This window comes from Lepisosteus oculatus, chromosome 9 (genome assembly GCF_040954835.1).
Source record: "Lepisosteus oculatus isolate fLepOcu1 chromosome 9, fLepOcu1.hap2, whole genome shotgun sequence".
NCBI lineage: Eukaryota > Metazoa > Chordata > Actinopteri > Semionotiformes > Lepisosteidae > Lepisosteus > Lepisosteus oculatus.
In genome coordinates, this window is record NC_090704.1 from 26,144,824 (window position 1) to 26,166,111 (window position 21,288).

The window sequence follows — 21,288 nt, forward strand, 5'->3', positions numbered from 1 at the left end:
CAACCCAATTGGTTACAAATATTAAACGGCATAATTTGTAAATCCATAAAGTGTCATTTTACTTAATACAGAATTTTTGCAATAACTTTAACATGAAAGTGTACATTCCGAAAAAATATTTGCAGTTATCTACAACAAAAGCCATGAACATGACAAATGAATATTACAAAGACAACAACCCAGTGGTGTCAGGTTCATTACTGTAGTGGGCTAGAGCAGTGGCTCTGTGGCTAAGGATCTGCGCCTGTGACTGGAAGGTTGCAAGGCCCTTAACCCTAACTGCTCCAGGGGCGCCGTACAATGGCAGACCCTGCGCTCTGACCCCAAGCTTCTCTCCCTGCCTGTGTGTCTGTGTCTCCATGGAGAAAAGCTGGGGTATGCGAAAAGACGCATTCCTAATGCAAGAAATTGTATAGGGCTAATAAAGAAACATTATTATAACATTATTATAACATTATTATAACATTATTATAACATTATTATTATTATTATTATTATTATTATTAGATTTGATTGATGTGCTTCAAGCAGGTCACACATACAATACATTAATGAAGTACTAGGCACCATTACATTATATTTGTCATGTTTTTTGGTTTTAGTGTTTATACAATGACATACCCACCTTTTAAATTCTATTAGACGTCAGTGTTTGTTACATGCTAATTTAGAAAAAGTTACTCATTCTTCAGGTATGTAATGTTTTTTAGCTTTATTCACTGTAATTATTTTAAATGTTAAAGTCATGATAAAGTTTGGTAATTCAGGAGCCTCATTCCCAGTGCTTTAGTGTTGAAGTCAAAGGTTTCTGTGACATGAAGACATATACAGGTTTGTCATTCCCAGCATTTTTCCTGGAGATGACGTGCGGTGAAGATAGATAGATATGACTTTATTGATCTCAAAGGGAAATTGATGTGTTACAGCAGTCCAGCCCAAGACAAGCAAAAACAGACATCAGAATAGTTATAAAACAAAAGACAACAAAATAAACAAATAAAAATAAGTACATAGGTGTGTGCAAAATGTGATGATCATAGTCACTGTAAAAACAATAAAATATGTGCAAAATGTGCATAGGTTTATACAGACTGATTGTCCAAAAAGTACAATGGAGCAAACATGTTGTCCATAGACGAGCAAATGAAGGGCTAACAGTCCTAGCCTAGGGCAGCGTTATACACCCTGACAGCCGCCGACCTGCGGAAACTTTCCCTTGAACACCGTAGCTGGAGCAGTCTGTTGCTAAAAGTACTCCACTTTTAATAACAGTCCCATGAAGCGGATGAGAGGCGTCGTTCATGATGGCTGTGAGCTTGGTCAGCATTGTCCTCTCAGCCACCACCTCCATGGGGTCAAGGCTCATCCCCAACACAGAGCCAGCCTTCTTGATAAGTTGATAAAATCAAGTCAGTTGTGCCTCTTGATGTTATTACTCTACACTGAAGCTCAACCAGGCATATTGTGAGTAAAGGTGTAGTGCTAGGGTGCACAACTACTAGCTGGAGATCCACAGTCCACCTGTTCTTTTTCAGTAGGTCTCTTTAAATCACCACCGAAACACCTGGGCACAGGGGTTAATCTGGTTTGTTTAGGCAAATAATTATGGCAATTTGCTAGTTAGGAAATGAAAACCTTTAGACATTTCAAACCTTCAAGGCTGGAATTGTGCTCCCCTGGCACTGAAACTTAAGTGTTATAAGGAGAAAATGAAAACAAGCATTTTGAAAAACAAAAAAGGGTCCCTCTTATTTGGATTAATAGTTTCAAATACAAATGTTTTACCTCTGTAGTTTTTAGCCTGATTGAAAACTAGATATTTAGGAAAACATGAGATGTGTTACTGGAGTGCTGGGAATACTCTTTCTCTGGAACAGGCTGCCCTGCCAGATTAATGAGGCTGCTAAGCAAATAAATGCTCTGGGTGGGCCAAATGATTTTCTCATATTTGTGACCTTCCTTACATTGTCCAGAACCCGATGAAAACCATTAACATTTCCTAGGTGCCCAATTCAAAATCTTATTAGCCTGGAGTAAAGCATTCTGCATTTAAAAGACAGAATAGAAGAAAACGTTTTAGCCTAAGATTCAATACATGTGTTACACTGTATTTTTTTAATCAAAGGGTTGCTATAAGAAGAGATCTGTCACAATAGTAAGGTTCTTAAATAACAGTAGGTTTTACATAGTCCTGAATATAGGGATCTATCCTGTTTCTCTATCACAAGTGTGTGTGCAGCCTGGGCATTTTTGTTCCTTTCCACTCCCTAGTCCTTGTTGATGCAGATCCTTAATTCTTTAAGCAGTGAGTTAAAGAGTTAATCAATGGTCAGCTAAGTAAATCAAACAGGATGCAGTTGTTCATCCTTGCTATAGGAAGGAGGGGCACAATAGCTGCAAACCACAGTGATGCTGATAAGTCTTTAACACCTAGTCTTATTGTTAATGAGACCAAAATACCTGTAAATGTAACAAAAACCCACAAAAGAATGCATTAAACAGAAAGGTCTCCAGTTAAAAATGATTTTGCAACGGGTGGTTTCACCCACAAATGACAGCTTGGAATCACTGGGCTTTGGAGGATCCCTTGGTGGTCTGTGATTAAAACAAAACACAACCACCCAAAACAACAGTCACAAGTGTGCTCTTTACATACCAAACTGCCCCCTGCGTGGGCTGATGGGATTTCATGCCTCATCAGCCCTCCTGTCAGAAAGAGATCCTTTGTGGTGAAGCTCCCTCCCACCCTCTGGGAACCCCTGACCACCTGCAAACACAGCCCACTCCCCTGACACCAGGCTGCCTCCTGACTCCCTTTGCCACTGAACGCAATTAACACTCTCCTAATCTCCTGCCTGCTGTATGATTGTGCCTGTCGAACACAATTAGCATCTACAGGTCTTTGTCCTGACCAGAGCTATAAGGCTGGGGGCTTGCTGACAGAGTGTTGTGCTGTCAGGTCGCAGGGACGGTACACATTTCCTCCCCAGCAGATCAGAACCTGGCCGTTTTTCTTCTTGACCTGTTAACAGATTGACGTTATCTGTAGAGGCCCAAACAGAGGAAAAGGTGTAAATGCATTGTGCAGGTTCAGTAATTCACCTGTTAAATCTCAACGAAGTTCACCTTGGCGGATTTATTGTGGTTTTTGCACTTGCACTTTGGTTTTAAATCGTTTTGCTTCTGTTTCCTGTGGTTCTGACAAGGTTTCACAGTGCTTTATTATATTGGTCCATGGTATTACTACAGAGCACATTCCTTAAAAAAGTATTCTGTAGCATGGTATCCCCATAGTTCTGTGTAGGAAAGCACCATTCCGCATATTAAAACTACTCCAAAACTATAGTGAAGCCATTATTCTATTACAGCCTCTCTCATTTAATGCTAACCCTCCGCATTATGTCTGAACAATATTTCTTAAAATCAAAGTTTTAGTGAGAACTAATTAACCTTGTTTAATGGCTGCTTCTCTCAGCACTAGGCTCACACAGAAGTCAGGAATATTCCTGACAGGAATACACTATTAGGCATAAAATGTGTATTGATGGAGTTGTGTTGACGTTGACAGAGCTATGAAAATTAGTGTCCACATGTTGCGTCACATATTGTTTAATCCACTATGCAGTATATATATAAAAACATGAATGGAAATAGATACCATTGTGAAATAACTTATGTTTATGTAACATTGCTTATTATACTTTATAAATTAGAGAATAACATTGCTGGAGGATGATAACGTGAACGATGATAATGTGAATGACGGTGACTGGGTGTCTATCTTTCTCTGGCATATAGATGACAGTTGCTAGGGGAAAATTGTATTTGTTTAAAAGTTAGCTAACGATGTCTCTGAAGTGCTGACTTGTAGAGTAGAAGCAGGGTAGTTCAGATTTCGATCCAGAGGAAGGTTAGAGAACATCAGTAAGCCATGAAGTTAAAACCTTTTCTGGATTCTCCCTTTGCTTGAGGGCTAACCCCCACATTTGTAAATGGTAATATATGAATCTGTGGTGCCCAAAATGTGGGTCGGTCCTTGGTTTAAAGTCTCATCCAAAATACGGCTTCTTCTGCAGCGTTGTACCTTGCAAATCTGTGAGGAAAAGGGTTTGGAATTTCTGAACCAGAAGAGTGCATCACAGTGCATCACACCATCAGCAGTGGTGGATCGACCCAGTATTGTCTAGTTGGATCCTTGCTTGCTTTAAGAGATCTGAGGATATCTGGCTCTTTAACAGAATAAGCTGATGACTACTGTAGTTGTGTGTGATGTCTCCAGGTACACGCATGGTAGAAACATGCCACTGAAACTCCCTTTCTGTGCGATTCTGAAGGTTTTGAGGAAGTGCTTTGAGTCTCCTTCTTTCAGTTGTGTTGAGCAACTGCCTTGTTGTCATGCATGCTTGGGCTTGCTTTCATTTAGAGCTTTGCTTTGAAATCATTTATCCGGTAAATTATACACCATTATTATAACAGCTTCTCACCTGAGACCGGCGATACAGTAACAGCTGACAATTATACAGTTACAGCAAAGGAGCAGAGGCTCAGAAAATAAAGAATGACGCTTTGCTTCTCGTTTTCCATTCCAGCCGCCAGAGTGGGTGCTTTTGTGAACAGTGGGCCACAGACACAATAGACTGAATGAATTTCACTGCCATTGTGCTTGTGTTGTGTTTCTTTGGTGTTATTGAGGTGTAAAGTTGTAAATGGGTATTTTTGGAATGCCACATGAGGGATATGGAAATAGGGTCTGAAAACAAAGGTCTAATTTCAGATCGCTGACTGCTATAGCAATGGATTTGTTTAGATTTTTGCCCCAGAAAAGTAGAGGGGAATTTTCCCCTAGAAAGATACAGTTCCAGGCTCAACTTTAAAAGATCACAGTGTCCTTACCACCACATCATGTCGTCCATTTTTGTCTTTTAACAGTTTTTCAGTTATGCTATGTTCAGTGAACTGAATTTGAGATAATGATGTCAGTATAAATATACTCAACATAATGAATGCATAATGTTATTTTAATTTGTTAATTTGAGAAAGGCGTATTGAAACACCTCTTATTCGTATTCATTAATGAAACCCTATACTGACTTTACAAGACCTTGCCACTCATTTCAGGATATTGTTAAGAAATGCATTTATTTGCATCCCAGCCTGAAGTGGTGAATGGACATTGATGTAAAGCATTTAGACATAATGCCAAAAACAATTGAAGAATTAAGTACTTTATCTAAGTCCTGCTGTCATCTGAACTGTGCCATGCTTCTAAGTCTGCAAAACTTTGCACGGGTATGGTTGTTCAGGCTTTGACTCTGTCTGCATTACCTTTGGAATACATCATTCCTGTGAATTTCAATTTCTATGCTGCCCAAGAATGCATTGATCTAATTTGGTGCATTATATTATGCATTATATGCACCAAATAATGATACATGTTCTTCCGACAGTCCTATTTGTTGTGGTAATTTACAGGCAATGATTGGCAATCCACCCTGAAGCTTTTTCTATGTATTATTTCGCTTATATATTAGATATAAGCAGTTAATCCATTACAGTCAGTGCTAATTAGTGCTTATTTTCACAGATAGAAGCATAAACATCTTAAGTTGTTTAAAACTAGGGCTCAGATTAAGTGAAAGCATTAAGTTTCAGACTGAGTGGTCCTAAATTTGTTTAAATCTGCACCCAGTGGTGCACAAAATCACTAGATGTAGTTTTAACTAACATTTAAAATTGACATTTGATATATTGAGACAGAGTTGCAGGCTTTTGGCATAGTTATAAGCAGGACTCAAAGTAAGCATTTTGCAGGCGATTAAGGTCTGAACATAATCAGTCTGTGGTTCAAGTTAAATAAAACGGTGCTCAAGTTTTTGAAAGCGGAGGGGGTAGTTAATTGTGCTTTCCACTGGGGGATTCCAGTGATGTCTTACAACTGTCCTCCTCAAGACTCTAGGGCTGTTCTCTGCAATGTGCCTGATTTAAAGCTGAGAAAATATACATAATTTTTATATGCTTTTTTTTTCTAAAGCAGCTTCAACAATGAATAAAAGTGCTCATTTGTCACTGATTTGTCTCTGTGCCTCTTGTAGTTTAATGTTTTTCATAATTTTCCTATTGAGTACATATGACGAGTTGTGATGCAGTCTTCCTCCAGTTCGACTAATTTATGTTGTCATATTCCGATTTCAGACGGGGAACATTGTTACCTTTATGAACATGAATCTGTTATGCAGAATATCTGTAACATTATTGAATTACTTTATTTCAAAAGATCTTAAAGGGTGCATTAAAAATAAAGAGGTAGAAAAGTAATCTGCCTTGTCTTGACAATTGTGTTGTTTTTTAAAATAAATTGCTACTTTATTGTACTTCTTGTACGTCCGTGACTTTAAAAAAAGAATCTTTATAGGTTTAAGATTTGAAGAATTGGGCCTAGAAAGTTCATTCTACCACAGTAGTAGTCAGAATCTCTTTGGAAAGAGTGCATTCAAATTTTGAAATGCATAAGAACTTGCAAAGACCCCCTCCCCCCCAAAAAAAAAACCTGAAACATTTTGTCAATGCGTTTTTGTCTATTTGAAAATAGGGCTGAAGCTCTCTGCTGATCTTACTCAAAATTAATAGATCATCTGAAACAGACAACCAGCTGAACGAGTGTTTGCTTGAAGATAAGAGTAACAGATAACACATCGTTTTGATGTATGTTAAAGGTGTAAAGGTATCATCATTTTGCTCATTTAGGCCATTAGGAGCTTTTAAACTTGACTGTGAATATTAGAAATAAACACCTCACCTGCAGAAGTACACTCATTATGTAGCCTAATTTCATAGAATATGACTGAAGTCTAGAATTTAAGATGACTTATTCCTAACAATAACATGTCTACTAACTGTCTTTGTTTTGGCTGTAGAAATCAGTGGACCAGGATGTAATAGAGCATATATAACACGTTCTAGACTGTAGTGGCAAATGAATGACTCTTATGACAACAGGAATATGTAACATTCTTGGATTGATATACTGCAGCTGTTTCAAAGACTGGCCAGCTTGGTTTCAGCCTCTCAGATTTCAATTGAAGATATTACTACCTACCAATTGTCTTTAAACCTATACAGTTCACAACACATTGGAGCCACTGCAGGAGAGAGCAACATAATGCAAGTTTTCAGCAGCCTATACAGTGTGCAAGTAATGTTACATTTCTCAGGGTAGATAAGGGGATGGGGCACATGCTCAGTAATTTTAACAATTCTCTGACCTTGGTTTGCTGACTAATGTTTTGATATCCAAGAACCTTCCCGTTTATATGGTATCTTACAGTATTCTTTTACTGTTTCTCATACAAATTATTTGCGTGTACCACATAGTCCACTTGGCACTCTGAGTGCTCTACCTTCCTGAAACTCTTCATTACCATTATCTGATCCAGGACGTACTGTAATGATGTGGTTACCATTTTATGTGAGGTCTTCTTTAAAACCTTTGGTGCAGTAACCACATCTGTTCCGTGGGAAATGGCCTTTTTTAGGATTATGTTCGCTTAATCATGATTGAAGTGCAATTAAGCATGAGAAGAATTTTGCTGTGTATTGTATTGCAATGTCTTGTACACCTAAACGTTTTGCCTCTTTTAATAAAACGATATATTAAATCTTCTGCTTTACTCTTATAAATCTGTTCTAATGGATTACTTTGGCCTTTCAGAGCTATTTGTTATTTGTCACTTTTGTAAGGCATCAGCACTGAGTGGAGGAGCAGTTTGGGTTATTAATATCACTGCAAGGTTGCATGTACCTGCCAGGTCTCAGGCTTCCCTGTCACGCAGTGTGGAGTCTTGGGGAAAGTGTAATGACGAAACTTTTGAACCCACTTTTGAACCAGTGACAACTGCTGTTGTACCTTCTTTCGGAGAGAGGGCTGACAGCTTTTGTCAAGAGTGTTGCAACCACTGAATCAAATCCTATAGAAAAGGTTTATGCTGGCCATTTGAGATAATTTTTGGAGTGATTTTTAATGGGTTTCTTCCAAAGGCACTGTAGCCTCTATCACAGGATTAGAAAAAAAGTTCAGACTTAGGTGTTGTGATCAGAGATATTCAGTTCTGTCCGGATCTATTATCATGTAACTTTATTTTTGTAACCTTAATTTTGTGATTTTTGTTTGCTTGCAGAAAAGACATTCCATTGCCAGCAACTACTGCTGCACGCTGTAATGTTGTGCATTTGATTAATAAACTTTGATTTGATTTGATTTATCAGTGCATCCTCCAGATCTCTCTGTGCAGTGCTTTTCTCACTTTCACCTTGGAAGTTGCTCTTACTTACATTCCCCCAAAAATATTAGATGGCCAAAAATAAGCTGCACGTGAATATTAGAGCACAATATACCATTTTCTTTATCCTTGTTGAAGTGGGAGGGACCCGATTCATATCCATGCTTCTGATGTGAAATTTCATGTGAGGCATTACTGTTGTACTACCAGTGCTGCATTGCACAGTTGTTTTAGTACTTTTTTTTCTAAGGGGGTGTAGAAAATGAAAAATATAAGCAAATATCTTGTTAGACAAGTAGTAGAAAACAGATCAGTTTGACGATGGCCCAATGAAGATAAGGTGGCCTTTTTGCTTGACCTTTAACTTTTCCACACAAAATGAAAAAGACTGACTGTCAGCATTTCGAGTGATGTCCACAAAGGCGAAGTGTTTTCATAAGACAAGCTTGACAAGGATCCAGGCCTCTCTAGGTCCAGCTCTCTCCTTGGCAGATAATTGTTTTATGTTGTAACTTTAAAACTGTCCTAAAGGGAGATTTAAATTGAAGTTTGGCTATCTGAAATAAAAGCCTGTCATAGCTGACACTGCCAGTCATATCTCCGAGGTCTTTCCCACAATGTATCTGTCACTGCCCATCAACTGCACATCGGATCCCGTGACAACTTCCTTTAGTGCTCACTGCAGTTTAGGTCTATATGTGTTGACGGGCCTCAAAACTGCACAAAACAGAAGAAAAGTTTTCTTTTTTTAAGTGATTGTGTTAGTACAAACAAAGACTCGTGTTTCCATTACAATGGGGAGCTTTAACATAGTTAGAGATGTACTATGAAAGGGAATACTGGTGGTTGCTTAAAGTTCATTACATTTTGGCTGGAAGCAGCACTTAGATAAAACAGTGAATCAGCGACATTTGCTGTAAAGCCTTAATAAGAAAAATGAATTATTGTGTAAATGCAACTGCGGGGTCAGATTTTCTCCACCAGGAAGTTCACTTTAAACATCTCATATATGCTGGAGAGATTGCCGTGCTTTTAAGGTTCAAGAGCAAGGAGCTGTAAATATTGGAGAGAGCGCTATCAAGGAGCTCTTATGAACTTTCCTATAGAAAGCTTATTTTTCATGATACAGAAAATCTGTATTAATCTTAATTCTGAGCACAAAGTTATTTACTTCAGCCGTTTGAAATCTTGGGTTTAAAAATTTTATGTCAATAACTAATAGGATGAGCAGCAGGCTTTAAAAGTTGTACTGGGATAATGCACTAATGCAAATGTTTGATCTATGTTTTTGAACTTCTGAACATATTAAGTCCCCTACTTTCTGGATTTTGTTGTGTACTCACCCAAATTGGAATTGCCAGTTAAGTAGCCATGGAAAAGATTCAGAGCAACATTGTAATTTTAATTTCCCAGTCCTACTCTATAGTCTACAGTGCTAATCATATGACCCTACGAGCTGTGACTTACAGTTTGGTTCCAAAATCTTAGTTGTGGCTGTCACCAAGCTAACATTTTTATGTCTTTTGATAACTTGTGTAAGATATTAAAGATGGATTTCATGGAATATGTCATTCAAGATTTTTTATCCTGCTTTCTTCTTCAAGATGGTAATCTTGGTGGTTGTACCAGTAAGTACTTACAAAAAAAAAGCATTTTTTCAGAATTGTTTCTATCACATCGCAGGTAGTCAAGCTACACTACACTGACATGGTTTCTTTGGAAATTCAGACAATGGGAAAATTAGATGAATACAATTGTTTTTATTTTGCTCTGACGATTAAATTGTGTTGGTTTAAACCATGCCACACCTTCTCCAGATCTCTGCTGTATGGTACAGTCACTGTTGTTTTTGGTTTATATGATGGTGAATCACATAGATGCCCTCTGTTAGCATTTCCTACAGAGGTTGTCATTGCCTGTCAATCAGCAGCTATTTGTAATAATAATAAACTTTATTTGATATAGCACCTTTAAATGGTGGTTTCTCAAAGCGCTTTACAGAATGACAACAACAATAAATAAAAAGAATACACAATGATAAAACACAATTACAATATATAGAGGAGGCCGTGGATGGTGGTACTAAGAAAAGTAGAAGCAGAGGGGTAAAGAATGGAACCAGTTAAGTAAAGGCTCTTCTAAAGAAGAAGGTTTTGAGTCTGGATTTGAAGTTTAGAGAAGGTGACTCTCTGATATCATTGGGCAGAGAGTTCCAGAGCTCGGGGGCATCACAGGAGAAGGCCCTGTCACCCATACAATGTAGATGTGCTTGGGGGACAGTTAGGAGACCAGAAATAGAAGAGCGAAGGTTACGAGGTGGGGAGTAGGGTGATAATAGTTTAGACAGGTACATGCAGAGCCTTATTGGTGAGCATGAGGATTTTAAAGTCCACACAGAATTTGACAGGAAGCAAGTGCAAGGACTCCAGGGTAGGAGTAATGTGATCACTTGCACTAGACCTGGTCAGGATTCTGGCTGCTGAATTTTGGACATACTGCAGTTTGTTCAGAGTAGATTTAGATACCCCAGCGAGTAGAGCATAACAGTAATCAATTCGAGCGAACACCAATGTGTTGATCAGCTTTTCAGCCACAGTTAGTGAGAACATAGGGCGTAGTCTAGCGATATTTTTGAGGTGAAAAAAAAATTGTAAAAATGTATTGCCCACCCCTGTGAAGAAAAAATAATATCTTGTTAACTGGCAGCAAAGATTGTTCAGATAAGGAATTGAATGTTCCCATTGATCAAATTTTCCTGGTGTGTGCCATATTATCGTATTAGCCATTCTGCTAATCTTCTGTGGTATTTGTGGTGCGGCCTGGTCTCATTTACCCTACTGGTTGGTCTCATAATATGGAAAAATATGTATTTGCTAATATACATTTATGATAATTCTGTCTTCTTAAGGACAGGGCTCGAACTAATTGTCGGTCTTTATGTGTGGACATATTTTGGCTGCCTTCTCTAAATTGGAAGTTACTTTTCATTCTCACCACTTAGCCCTGAAAACGCTTTTAAAGACCTTGTCCTCATCTGTGAAAATCATTCAAATTAAAAAAGGGGAAACGAGGTTTCCCCTGTTTTTAAACAAGAGGAAAAAAATGTCAAAATGTTGAGCATGAGGTACCCTAAAAATAGCAACATAATGGAAAACATATACTGCCATATCTCGGGTACCTTATGTTTCTAGATATAATTCATCTATCCATTTTCTAGCTGCTTCATCCAGTTAAGCCAGAGCCTATCCCAGCAGGCAGTGGGTGCAAGGGAAGTTACACTTTGGACGAGACGTCAGTCCATTGTATTATATATATTATATTAAATAAAGTGTTGTATGATACCAAGTAGAAGTACAATAAATAGAAAATAATGGTATACAGGTACAGTGAAGGAGAAGATTAGAACAGCACAGCGGACTGGTGCGAGTCAAAGTAAAATGTAGGATCTGCAGAACAGAGGAGTTTGAAGATATTCCATAACGTGTTAAAAGAAGCTGCTTTTAATGATCAAACCAATCTTAGTTTTACTACAGAAATTTACCTATGTCATACTGTAGCTCGGAAATGTGATGGTATAAAGTCTTATAAGATAAGGGAAAAACTCATATTACCCTCTTGTTTTACAATTCTTTTTTTCTTGCCTAGACTTCTGATAAAAGAGGGAAGGAGCACAAGTCAGGATTTGGAGGACCAGCGGTCAGCTCTCTGTACCAAGAAGAAACAATCAGGTAATTCAGGGATTTTTGAGGGCTGTCAAAGTTAATGTGAAATCCAGCTGTGGGGAACCTGCCGAAAGCAGTGGTATAGGTAAAGAGAAGGCTATACTTCCACATACGACATAGCACACACTGATGCAAGTATTTCAGTAATCATATTGTCTGCCTTATACACTTTATCAGACACAAAAATAAAAATACCTGTGGGTATGTTCTTCTGGCTAGCACTCCACCTCTTGCAAATGGTAGACTTAGTGTTCTAAAGTGGTGACTTCAAGGAGTAGTACTTCAGATACACCTGAAGCATTCTCAGCTGTCGGTGGTGTTTATGTTGATCAACTTAACCTGCGTAAGAAACACCATATTCACTCCTGTTATGTGACAATGTACAGTTTTTATGTGTATTCTTTAACTGGACGGTCATAGAAATAACCATCCATCTTCAACGGCTTCATCCAATTCATGGCCTCGGCTTGAGCCGGAGCCTATCCTGGCAAATAACAGGCACAAGGCAAGATACTCCCTGGAAGGGACGCCAGTCCATCACAGGGAACACACAGACACAGACAGACACAGACACGTACACACTCACACCAGAGCCAATTTCCCCAGAAGTCAATTAACCTGTGGCTGAAAACCCACAAACATATGGGCAGAATATACAAACTCCTAGCAGATAGCTCTCCATGTCTGGAACTGAACACAGGGCCCCAGCGCTGCAAGGCAGCAATGCTAAGCCACCATTCCGCCCAGAAATATTTGGATTTAATTACTTTTTTCAGGTTATGGAATTAAACTCCTCTCAGTGCAGCAAGTGCTAGTTCTCATGACAGACTCCTCTTATTCAACGCTGGAGCAGTCTGCTTTAGGGATAGCCAGAGAACCCTGCCAGGAAAGGCAATTAGTGTTCTCTGCTATTAAACAAATGGCCCTTCCAGGAGTTTGCGTATCTGTAACCAATCATTGCAGTGACTGGTTGAGTGAATTCCAATTTTCAGTACATTACAAGAAGACCTCTTGGTATTAAAGGCTTCCCATTCAGTGTGTGGTTTCAGTAAGTAATTACGTCCTCTCTGCTTGTTTATGACTTTGTGTAGAAAATGGTCAAAGTTTTGCCTTACAAACAGAATTGATTTTTAATTTTAAGCTTTACTAAGCAGGGAAATTTTAATTGTTGATATTTTTATTTTTTTTGTGTATAGCAAACAATAATGCTTTGTAGTTATGTAAATCTAAAAAATAATTCCCTGAATTCAGCTGTACTTGTTAAATACTTGCTGACAGGACTGTATTATTGTTATATTTATGAACTGTGCAAAATTTACATAATTAAAATTGCTAGTTGCTCCATTTGTTCATTGTTTTGTAGGATTTTGTGGTCTACATATTTTATGGTTAAGTCTTATTTATTTTATCAAATACATACATAATCTGCACCATCAAATTTTATCATATGTACTGTATTTGTATATATGTAAATTCTGCCTGAACTCCTTCTTCTAGTGAAGAAATGATTTTGAAGCAATCTCCAGTATATTGGTACCATGGAAGTTGTTTCAGATATTGTGATGATGAGATATTGTGACCAATATAATTAAACTGAACAGTAGAAAGAAGGATAATTGCAGTGAGTACTAAATGAGAATAGATTTAAATGTTAAAAAAAATCATTAGTAGACTAAACTAAAATTTCAAACCCTGTTTTAAATTAGCTAACTGTAAATATTAACTGCCAGTACCAACTTAAATAAGGTAGCATTGTTGATTCCAAGTTTTTAATTTGATTGTTTTACCAGAAAGAGATACCAAGTAGACAACTGAGAGCACATTTTCAGTTATAATGACGCCCTGGTGTCAAACGTTCCAGCAGAGTGTTTTACTGTAGCAGTTTGAGTGAAGTACCTTGCTCAGTTCTACAACAGCAGCACACAAGATTTGAACCCGCAACCCTCCAATGGGAAGTTCAGAGTCCTCACCCCTGCTCCATTCTCCTGTTTACTAACACGTTGTGAATCCCATTTTAGATATGGCGGATGATTTTACTTGTTTCTGCTACTGAAAAGGAACAGACATGGGAAAGAGGCATGCTGTAGTCAGAAGATATTTAACTTTCAAGCCCCTTGCAGATTTAAAATTGAGTAGAAGTCATATGCTCCATTTGGATCTCCATGATCCTTGTGTTGTGGAAGGTTTCAAAACCACAGAAAATTAGGTACATTATCATTTATATATGTGCTCCAGATCCAAATTCAGTGTTTTGGAGTCCAGACCTAAACCCTGTAGAAATGTGGCAAAACTGGAAATGAGCAGTTCGTACTAGAAAATCCTCAAATGTTACTGACCTAGACCAGTTCGTCATGGAGGAATGAGCCAGAATTACTACATAGTGACGTCAGAGACCGGTCACCACTTGCAGGAAGGGTCTGGTTACTGGTTTTGTCACTAAATGTGGTGAAGCCAGTTACTGGAATCTAAGTGGGCATGACATTATTCACACAGGGACATTGGATTTTGGTTTACTTTATGAAATAAATCAAACAAGCATCAAACTTTATTTTATCTTTATATATCACTACAGTAGGACCCACATGAAGCTCTGATAAAATTCAGTGGTGAAAATAGGCACAAATTCAGAAAATCGGAAGGTTGGAGAGTACTATTTCACAGAGCTGCTAGGAGATTATTGACAAAACATGATGATTAACTTAAAAGGCAAAGGCTAATTGTATAGCAGAACCATTAAAATGACAGTGCAGTAGGTCCTTATCATGCTTTGTCACTGAAGTGAATTCGACATTGTTGTCCACTGTGTATTGTTTGTTTAGGTTCTTGTGCAAGAAACATGAGTAGTTATTTCATATTTACACATTTATCTGAGCTTTAAAAGGTATTCTTCTGGTACCCTGATAAGAACTTCAAATTTATAAGAGGATTTAATTTTAAAAACAGGAAAACATATTAAGTAAACATAATCTTTTAGAATTTTGACATTTGCAAGGTTGGTATCTTTTTTTCTGTTACTAGCACACACCACCCAGATGCACTGGTTTACAGGAGAATCTTGACCAGAAATGGTTAAAGCAGACTAACAGATGACAAAGTAGCTGGTGACCTTCCCAGCATGCTGTGCAGCAAGCTGATGTCATGTAATTTATCAGTATGTCTTTAATCCTCCAGAGGCTGTCAGCCAGTTGGCCTCTGCAGCTAAACCCAAATCATGCACAGTTGTGTGATTGATGGCATCCAGCATTGATTAGTTGTTCTGGGAGACAAATGAACCCATGCTGCAGGTAACACTAGGGGTCACTGCATGTGATTCTGGGTTCAAGAAAATCTGTACCATATCATCACAGAAAAGAACCAAAATATATGCTTATGTTTGCCAGCAGTATTTTGAAGGTGTTTGTTTTACATTTCAGATAGCTGCATCTTCTTGGTACATATGTGACAAGAAAATACAAGAAATTAAATCTTCCCTTTCATACGCTCTGTTTTTTACCCAGTGTTGTCTTGAATCAGATATTAACACTACTGAGACTAACCCCAGGCCATTAACAAAATAACATGAGTATACAGTAAATGTCTACATTTGTGTTAAACTTTTAGCACATTTCTTTGTGTCATTTTTATACTTCAAGTAAGAATATTACAGGTAAACTGATCCCTATACTCTAATGGATTCATTTTAACTATCTTTCAAGATATTGTGTGCTTCTTTATGCTGTGAATTGTGAACATATTCTAAATGAGGTCTGGGCAGAGCCCTCTATAATTTTAAGAGATTCACAAAAATTGTTTTTAGTACACATCATATTCATCTTATTATTTAGAAGAAAATAATGAGGAATCAACATAATTATCAAAATCCTATTCACAGGTTGCTTGTTTAAAAATAGTTTTACCCATCTTGTATTTAGAATGCGCTGTTTTGCTAGCTGCGTATACAGTAATACTCTAACCTAGTCTGCATTAAATTTCTCCAGCGTACTTACCATTTCAATTGCTCAGGAAATAAGTGGGCCTGATGTTGATTGATGAAGAAAGTCTCAGCTGACCCTTTGCTCTCTGGAGACAAACGTTATCATGTTGAAAGAGGTTACAGTACATTGGTGTTGTAACAATGGATGGTGGACAAGTCTCAAAATATTTTCATCCTAACATTCATTGTTGTGAGATGGCTTTCAAGGGCAGCCAAATCTCATAAACTCATAAAATCTCTACTTAATATTACACTACCACAACCAAAAGAGTCAGTCCTTTACAGGGCCTCATGTTTTTTGTAGGGATGCTACATTTAATGGTATCTCAGAGTCACCTGTTGGCTGTAACCAGGTCCATACATCTTCCATGGTGCCCAGCTGTGCAGTAATGACCTTACAGGTGGTTCCTGCTGGTATATTGGGGTTGATCACAGTTGCTTCTTGTTTCTTATTTGCACTGCTGGTACCTATTAAAGAATATGGAATGCCTTAGGGACTTAAAAATGTGACAGTCTAGCTAGCAGTATTTCCACAGCAGTGAACCATTTTACTATTGCAGTGTTTCCGGATATTAACGTATAAGTACAGTATGTTTTAGTGTAGGTCTACTGCATTTGTATATACTGTATACACTAGTTTGCAGTAGCAGGAAACTCAGTATTTTTACTTGTATATTTTGCTCTCTGTATTAAAGAAACACAGAAATAAAGCTTTTTTTTTTTGCTTGAGTCATTATCCGTTTCACTGAGCTCCCTGGTTATCTCCCTGATTTTGTACACGGCAGGGACCGCTGTCCAGACAAACCTCTGGCAATGATTGGTTTGGATTGAAACACGCTAACAGCTGTTCCGCACAACTGATGAGACGTGCTGCGCGCGTCTGTGCGAGTGTGGCGGGAGGGGAGACGGTGCAGGAGCTGCTCTCATCCTCTGCTGTTGCCCTCAGAGATGCCAACCTCCACCACCTCCGCTTTTGCTGGAGAGCGCAAACGCGAGGGCTGGAACAGACAATAGGGAGCTCAAAGCAATTAAGCCGTGGCAGGCAGCAGGGGAGAGGGGAGAATGGGTTTTCTCTAAATGAGCTTTTCCCTCTCCCCTCCTGCCAGCCAGAGCCTCTGATGCGACAAGGTGATTAGAGCGAAAAAATAATTAGAGATCCTGTGGAAAGGGGGGCTCCCGGAGGATGCAGAGGTATAAACAGTTACTGTTGCAGACAGGCCTTCCTGCATCCCCCACAGGTGTTTCCATCACACCTGCTGACTCCCGGCCCACTGGGACTGCACCCTGCTGTGGGTCTTTCCCAGCAACGCAAAGCCCCCAGCTGTCTTAAGAGGGTGCTCCCTGTTTCCTTTTGTCAAACGCACTTGATCACTTTCGTATCACAAGCCCTCTGGGGACGGATCATTAAGAATAGTAAAGGTTACTTCTGCTCACATCTGTGCAGGGTGTACAGGAGCACCCCGGTCTGAAACCTGCTGTGTTTGTTCAATTCAGAGTGGCTGGAATTATCTAGCTTTTGCAGAAGATCTGCTCTTGTTGGACGAAACTGATGTTTTGTCTAAGGATTTGCACACTTTAAAGCATCAGATGGAGAAAACTGTTCAGAACAGTGACATTCACTACTATGTCATTTACCTGGGATTTGTTGTAAAACAGTGTTTTACATTATTTGATTATGCAAGTCTGGTTAAACTAATAACCAGTGCAGGGGTCTCCAGCCCTGATCTTGGTGAGCTGCAGTCAAGCACTATTTCTTGGTCACCACTGAAGACTTCCCAAAAATTTGATCAAGATCACTTAAGCAAGTGATGTGTTAAATTTAGACATTTAGAAATTGTTCTAGACCAGTTTTTGAGTACTTCACTTCAGCAATCAAGGACCAAAGTTCTCTTAATTGAGCAGATTACTTCTTTAATTAATCAGTCATGTGCATGTGTTCACAATCTTTAGAAACGGGTATCTTATAAACCAAACTGGATTGGAGCTCACTAGGATCACATTTGGAAACCCCTTAGCTTATGAAATATGCACAAGTGTAGCTTATTTACAGGAAATTTAACCAGTGTTTTATATATTTTTGTTCACTATATTGGTGATATTTTTAAAAGGTTAATGATACTTTTTTATTCAGTCATAACAAACCAGTGTTGAGTGTGAGGCTTTGTCTCCAGAAAATGACAAAACAATTAATTGTTTTAAGGACATACACCTTTTTCTTTTAGTTTTTCAAGACTCCTTACTCCTGTGTTTTGCAAGTGTGAATTTACTTCTGTTTCCCCAAAGAAAGCATAAATACACCAAATGGCTTCCTTGAAGTTAAAATGCCATTACTTGTGTGGCAAGCTGGACTTCTGTTTTTATTCAGAAGCCTTGTTTGAATAAGACTTCCCAAGATGCTTGTAAAGCACATTAGAACTGAAAACATTAATTTCCAATTTTAGGAATGGGTTTGCCCTTTGTTGTCTAATTACTTTGGTTACCTATCAGGTAATCTGAGATCTTGTTTTTGACTTCCAGGTGAATGGCTGTGTGTTTTTGTACCTAAATCAGCTGCTGTTAATAGACTTTCCATCTGTTTCCTTCCTGTGTTCATTATTATCTGCTTATTCTGTACCTTTATGACTAGACTGTGAGCTTTAAGGGTGAAAATTTTCTTCTGCTTGTGTATCACATTGCAGAATGAACATCCTGTTTCACTTAATTCAGTATGTGGAGACTTATTTTACTGTTTAAACTTTGTTAAAGACTCCCTTGGCTACATAACTGTGATATCCTACTGTTTTCCAATGTTTTTTTACTGTTTTCTGCAGTTTAATTTTATAGTTCATCAGCCTGAGAATGATACTCATGAAAGCACAAGTAAATTAAGGATCTGAATGTTCATCTGTGAGCAGCCATGGACTTTTGCAAGACTGTGTTATTTCTGAAGTCCTGGACTGCATAAAAATCCTATGGGAAAAATACACTCTGGGTAATAAAGGTGGTCACTGTTGGACAATGGTTATAGGCACTAGTATAAGGTGCTGTCCGGTGTCTGCATGTCACTGCTACTTCAGGCTGCTCTGAGTCTGGCGTATGGCCCATACATCAGGTCAAATGTTAGTGTTTTTTCAAACAATAATTTTATTTGTGTTTCAGGAGGAAACGGAATCAATAATAGAGAGAAGAAGAGAACATGCACTTCCTCTTGAAGGAATGTACAGTACCTTACAGTGTTTTAGTCAAAATCAAAAGATAAGGAAAATGAAGAAACATGCTTAGACTAGGAACACGAAACATCTTATCATTTGAGCTACTTTATCAGTAACAGTGTCCTAAGTCACCCATGTAGTGATAAAGGCTGAGGGCAGCCAAACCGTGGATCTTTCTAGAAGCATAATATTGCGTAAAGAAATAGCAGGTTTGATCCAACTCCTCAGAATAGTCTTCACACCTCGGTGAAGAAAACGCTCTTTTTGAACGTGAGATAACTGAGATACATGAGATATAGCAGAAGTTCCGAGTATTAGGAACTTAGAGAATAGGGTTTTAAGTTCTTTATTATACTTATCCTCAGATGTCTAAGGGGTACTACATTACATCAAAACATTTTAAACATTAAAAACACTCAATTTACTTGAGTTTTCAATAATTTAAAGATCTAAAATTGTCCACCGTCTGCATAATATTATTCTTTGATTTTGTCTAAAAGATGGTGGTCATACTGTGGGAATCAACTGGTGTACAGATTACACACTTACACAAAAGTGCACAATTGATCCCTAAGGGAAATTGATGTGTTACAGCAGCCCAGCCAAAGACAAGCAAAAACAGACATCGGAAGAGACGAAAAATTAAAATACGTACAGTAATACAAAATAAATATATAGGTGTGTGCAAAATATGCTCATAGGCACCGTAAAAACAATAAAATATGTGCAAAATGTGCATAGGTATATACAGATCGAGTGTCCAAAAAAGGGTACAATGGTGCACCATGCTGTCCATAGACAAGCAAATGAAGGGTTAACAGTCCTAGCCTAGGGCAGCGTTATACACCCTGACAGCCGCCGGGAGGAAAGACCTGCGGAAACGTTCCCTTGAACACCATAGCTGGAGAAGTCTGTTGCTAAAAGTGCTCCGCTGCCTAATAACAGTAATAACAATACATATACATTTATTGTCAGAAGCAAACCTTTTTGCGTGTACAGTATGTACTATTTATGCAGCATTAGAGATATGCAGTCAAAATTGTGTCTTTATATTACATTTAGGAGAAAACATTATTGTAGTTCAGAGAAATTATTACAGTAAAGCTTTATAAGCCGGTTTTCAGTAGACCCAGCAATGTGGGCTGTGTACATTCTCCGTGCATTCCATGTAGAGGGGTACAGCAGTTGGGATATGTGACAGCCTCTTGCAGTACATTTAGCGCTACCATTGTATGCAGTTTAATCAGAAATACATCTAATACACTATTGATGTTTTACTTTTACTATATATAAATAAACTATTGTATTCGTGTTTTGAACTTGAACAATCTTTTTATTTTGGACCTTTCATTTCATTTTCAGTTTTCTTTCTGGCAGTGTGGACAAATGGTGTGATTTCTTAAGATGTCTTTAACAGTCGCCAGATTCATTTGTTTTGCTCATTAGTTTGAATGAGCCTTTATGATGTATCATTGGTAGAAAAAAAAGCAGGCTGTGCTAATATTACGATATGTGATTATACTTGTCTTAAAACATTCTGTGTGGTTAGTAAAGATTTATCTGAGTATTCCCATTTTTTAAAAGCTTTTTAAAATATTTCCCATGTATCAGTTCAAGACACAGGGTTTATTCCAAGACCTTTGTACATGTTTTCAGAGAAGTAGTACTTAAAACAGACAGATCAGCTCTTAAGGTGCCTCAAAATATGCTTTCACCTGATGGAGAAAAAATATAATTTTGTTCTGCGTAATATATCTTTAAAGGCAGCTAGTAAACACTGGAAATTGAGATCTCTCTCAACATATATCATCGTTTCAAATTTCCTTTCTAATTAATCTTTTGTGTACAGTTCATTTAAGTCTGACTTAAATCTGCCTTCTCTGGCTCTTGTCCTTCCTGAGATTAGTGCCTCTTCTGTTTGCTTGTCATATTGATTTATTTGATTTGTATTTTTTTAGGGAGGAAGACAAGAACATATTTGATTATTGCCGAGAAAATAACATCGAGCACGTCACGAAAGCCATCAGTTCCAAGAAGGTGGATGTTAATCTTAAAGATGAGGAGGTATGTTGAAGAAAGGCAAGGAGATTACTCCCTGCAGGTGTGCTGTTGAATTGGATGCTGTC

General features: G+C 38.1%; 1 protein-coding gene across 3 annotated transcripts in view; it reads left to right on the forward strand.

The window, feature by feature from the left end:
- The window catches only part of LOC102688387 (acyl-CoA-binding domain-containing protein 6), a 69,620-nt gene that overhangs the window by 14,195 nt on the left and 34,137 nt on the right, over positions 1–21,288 (forward strand). For all 3 annotated transcript variants that reach the window (XM_069194298.1, XM_069194297.1, XM_069194299.1), the window contains 2 exons: positions 11,922–12,004; positions 21,121–21,226. In XM_069194298.1, the coding sequence (XP_069050399.1) occupies positions 11,922–12,004; positions 21,121–21,226 (189 nt within the window). The remainder of the gene's footprint in view (positions 1–11,921; positions 12,005–21,120; positions 21,227–21,288) is intronic.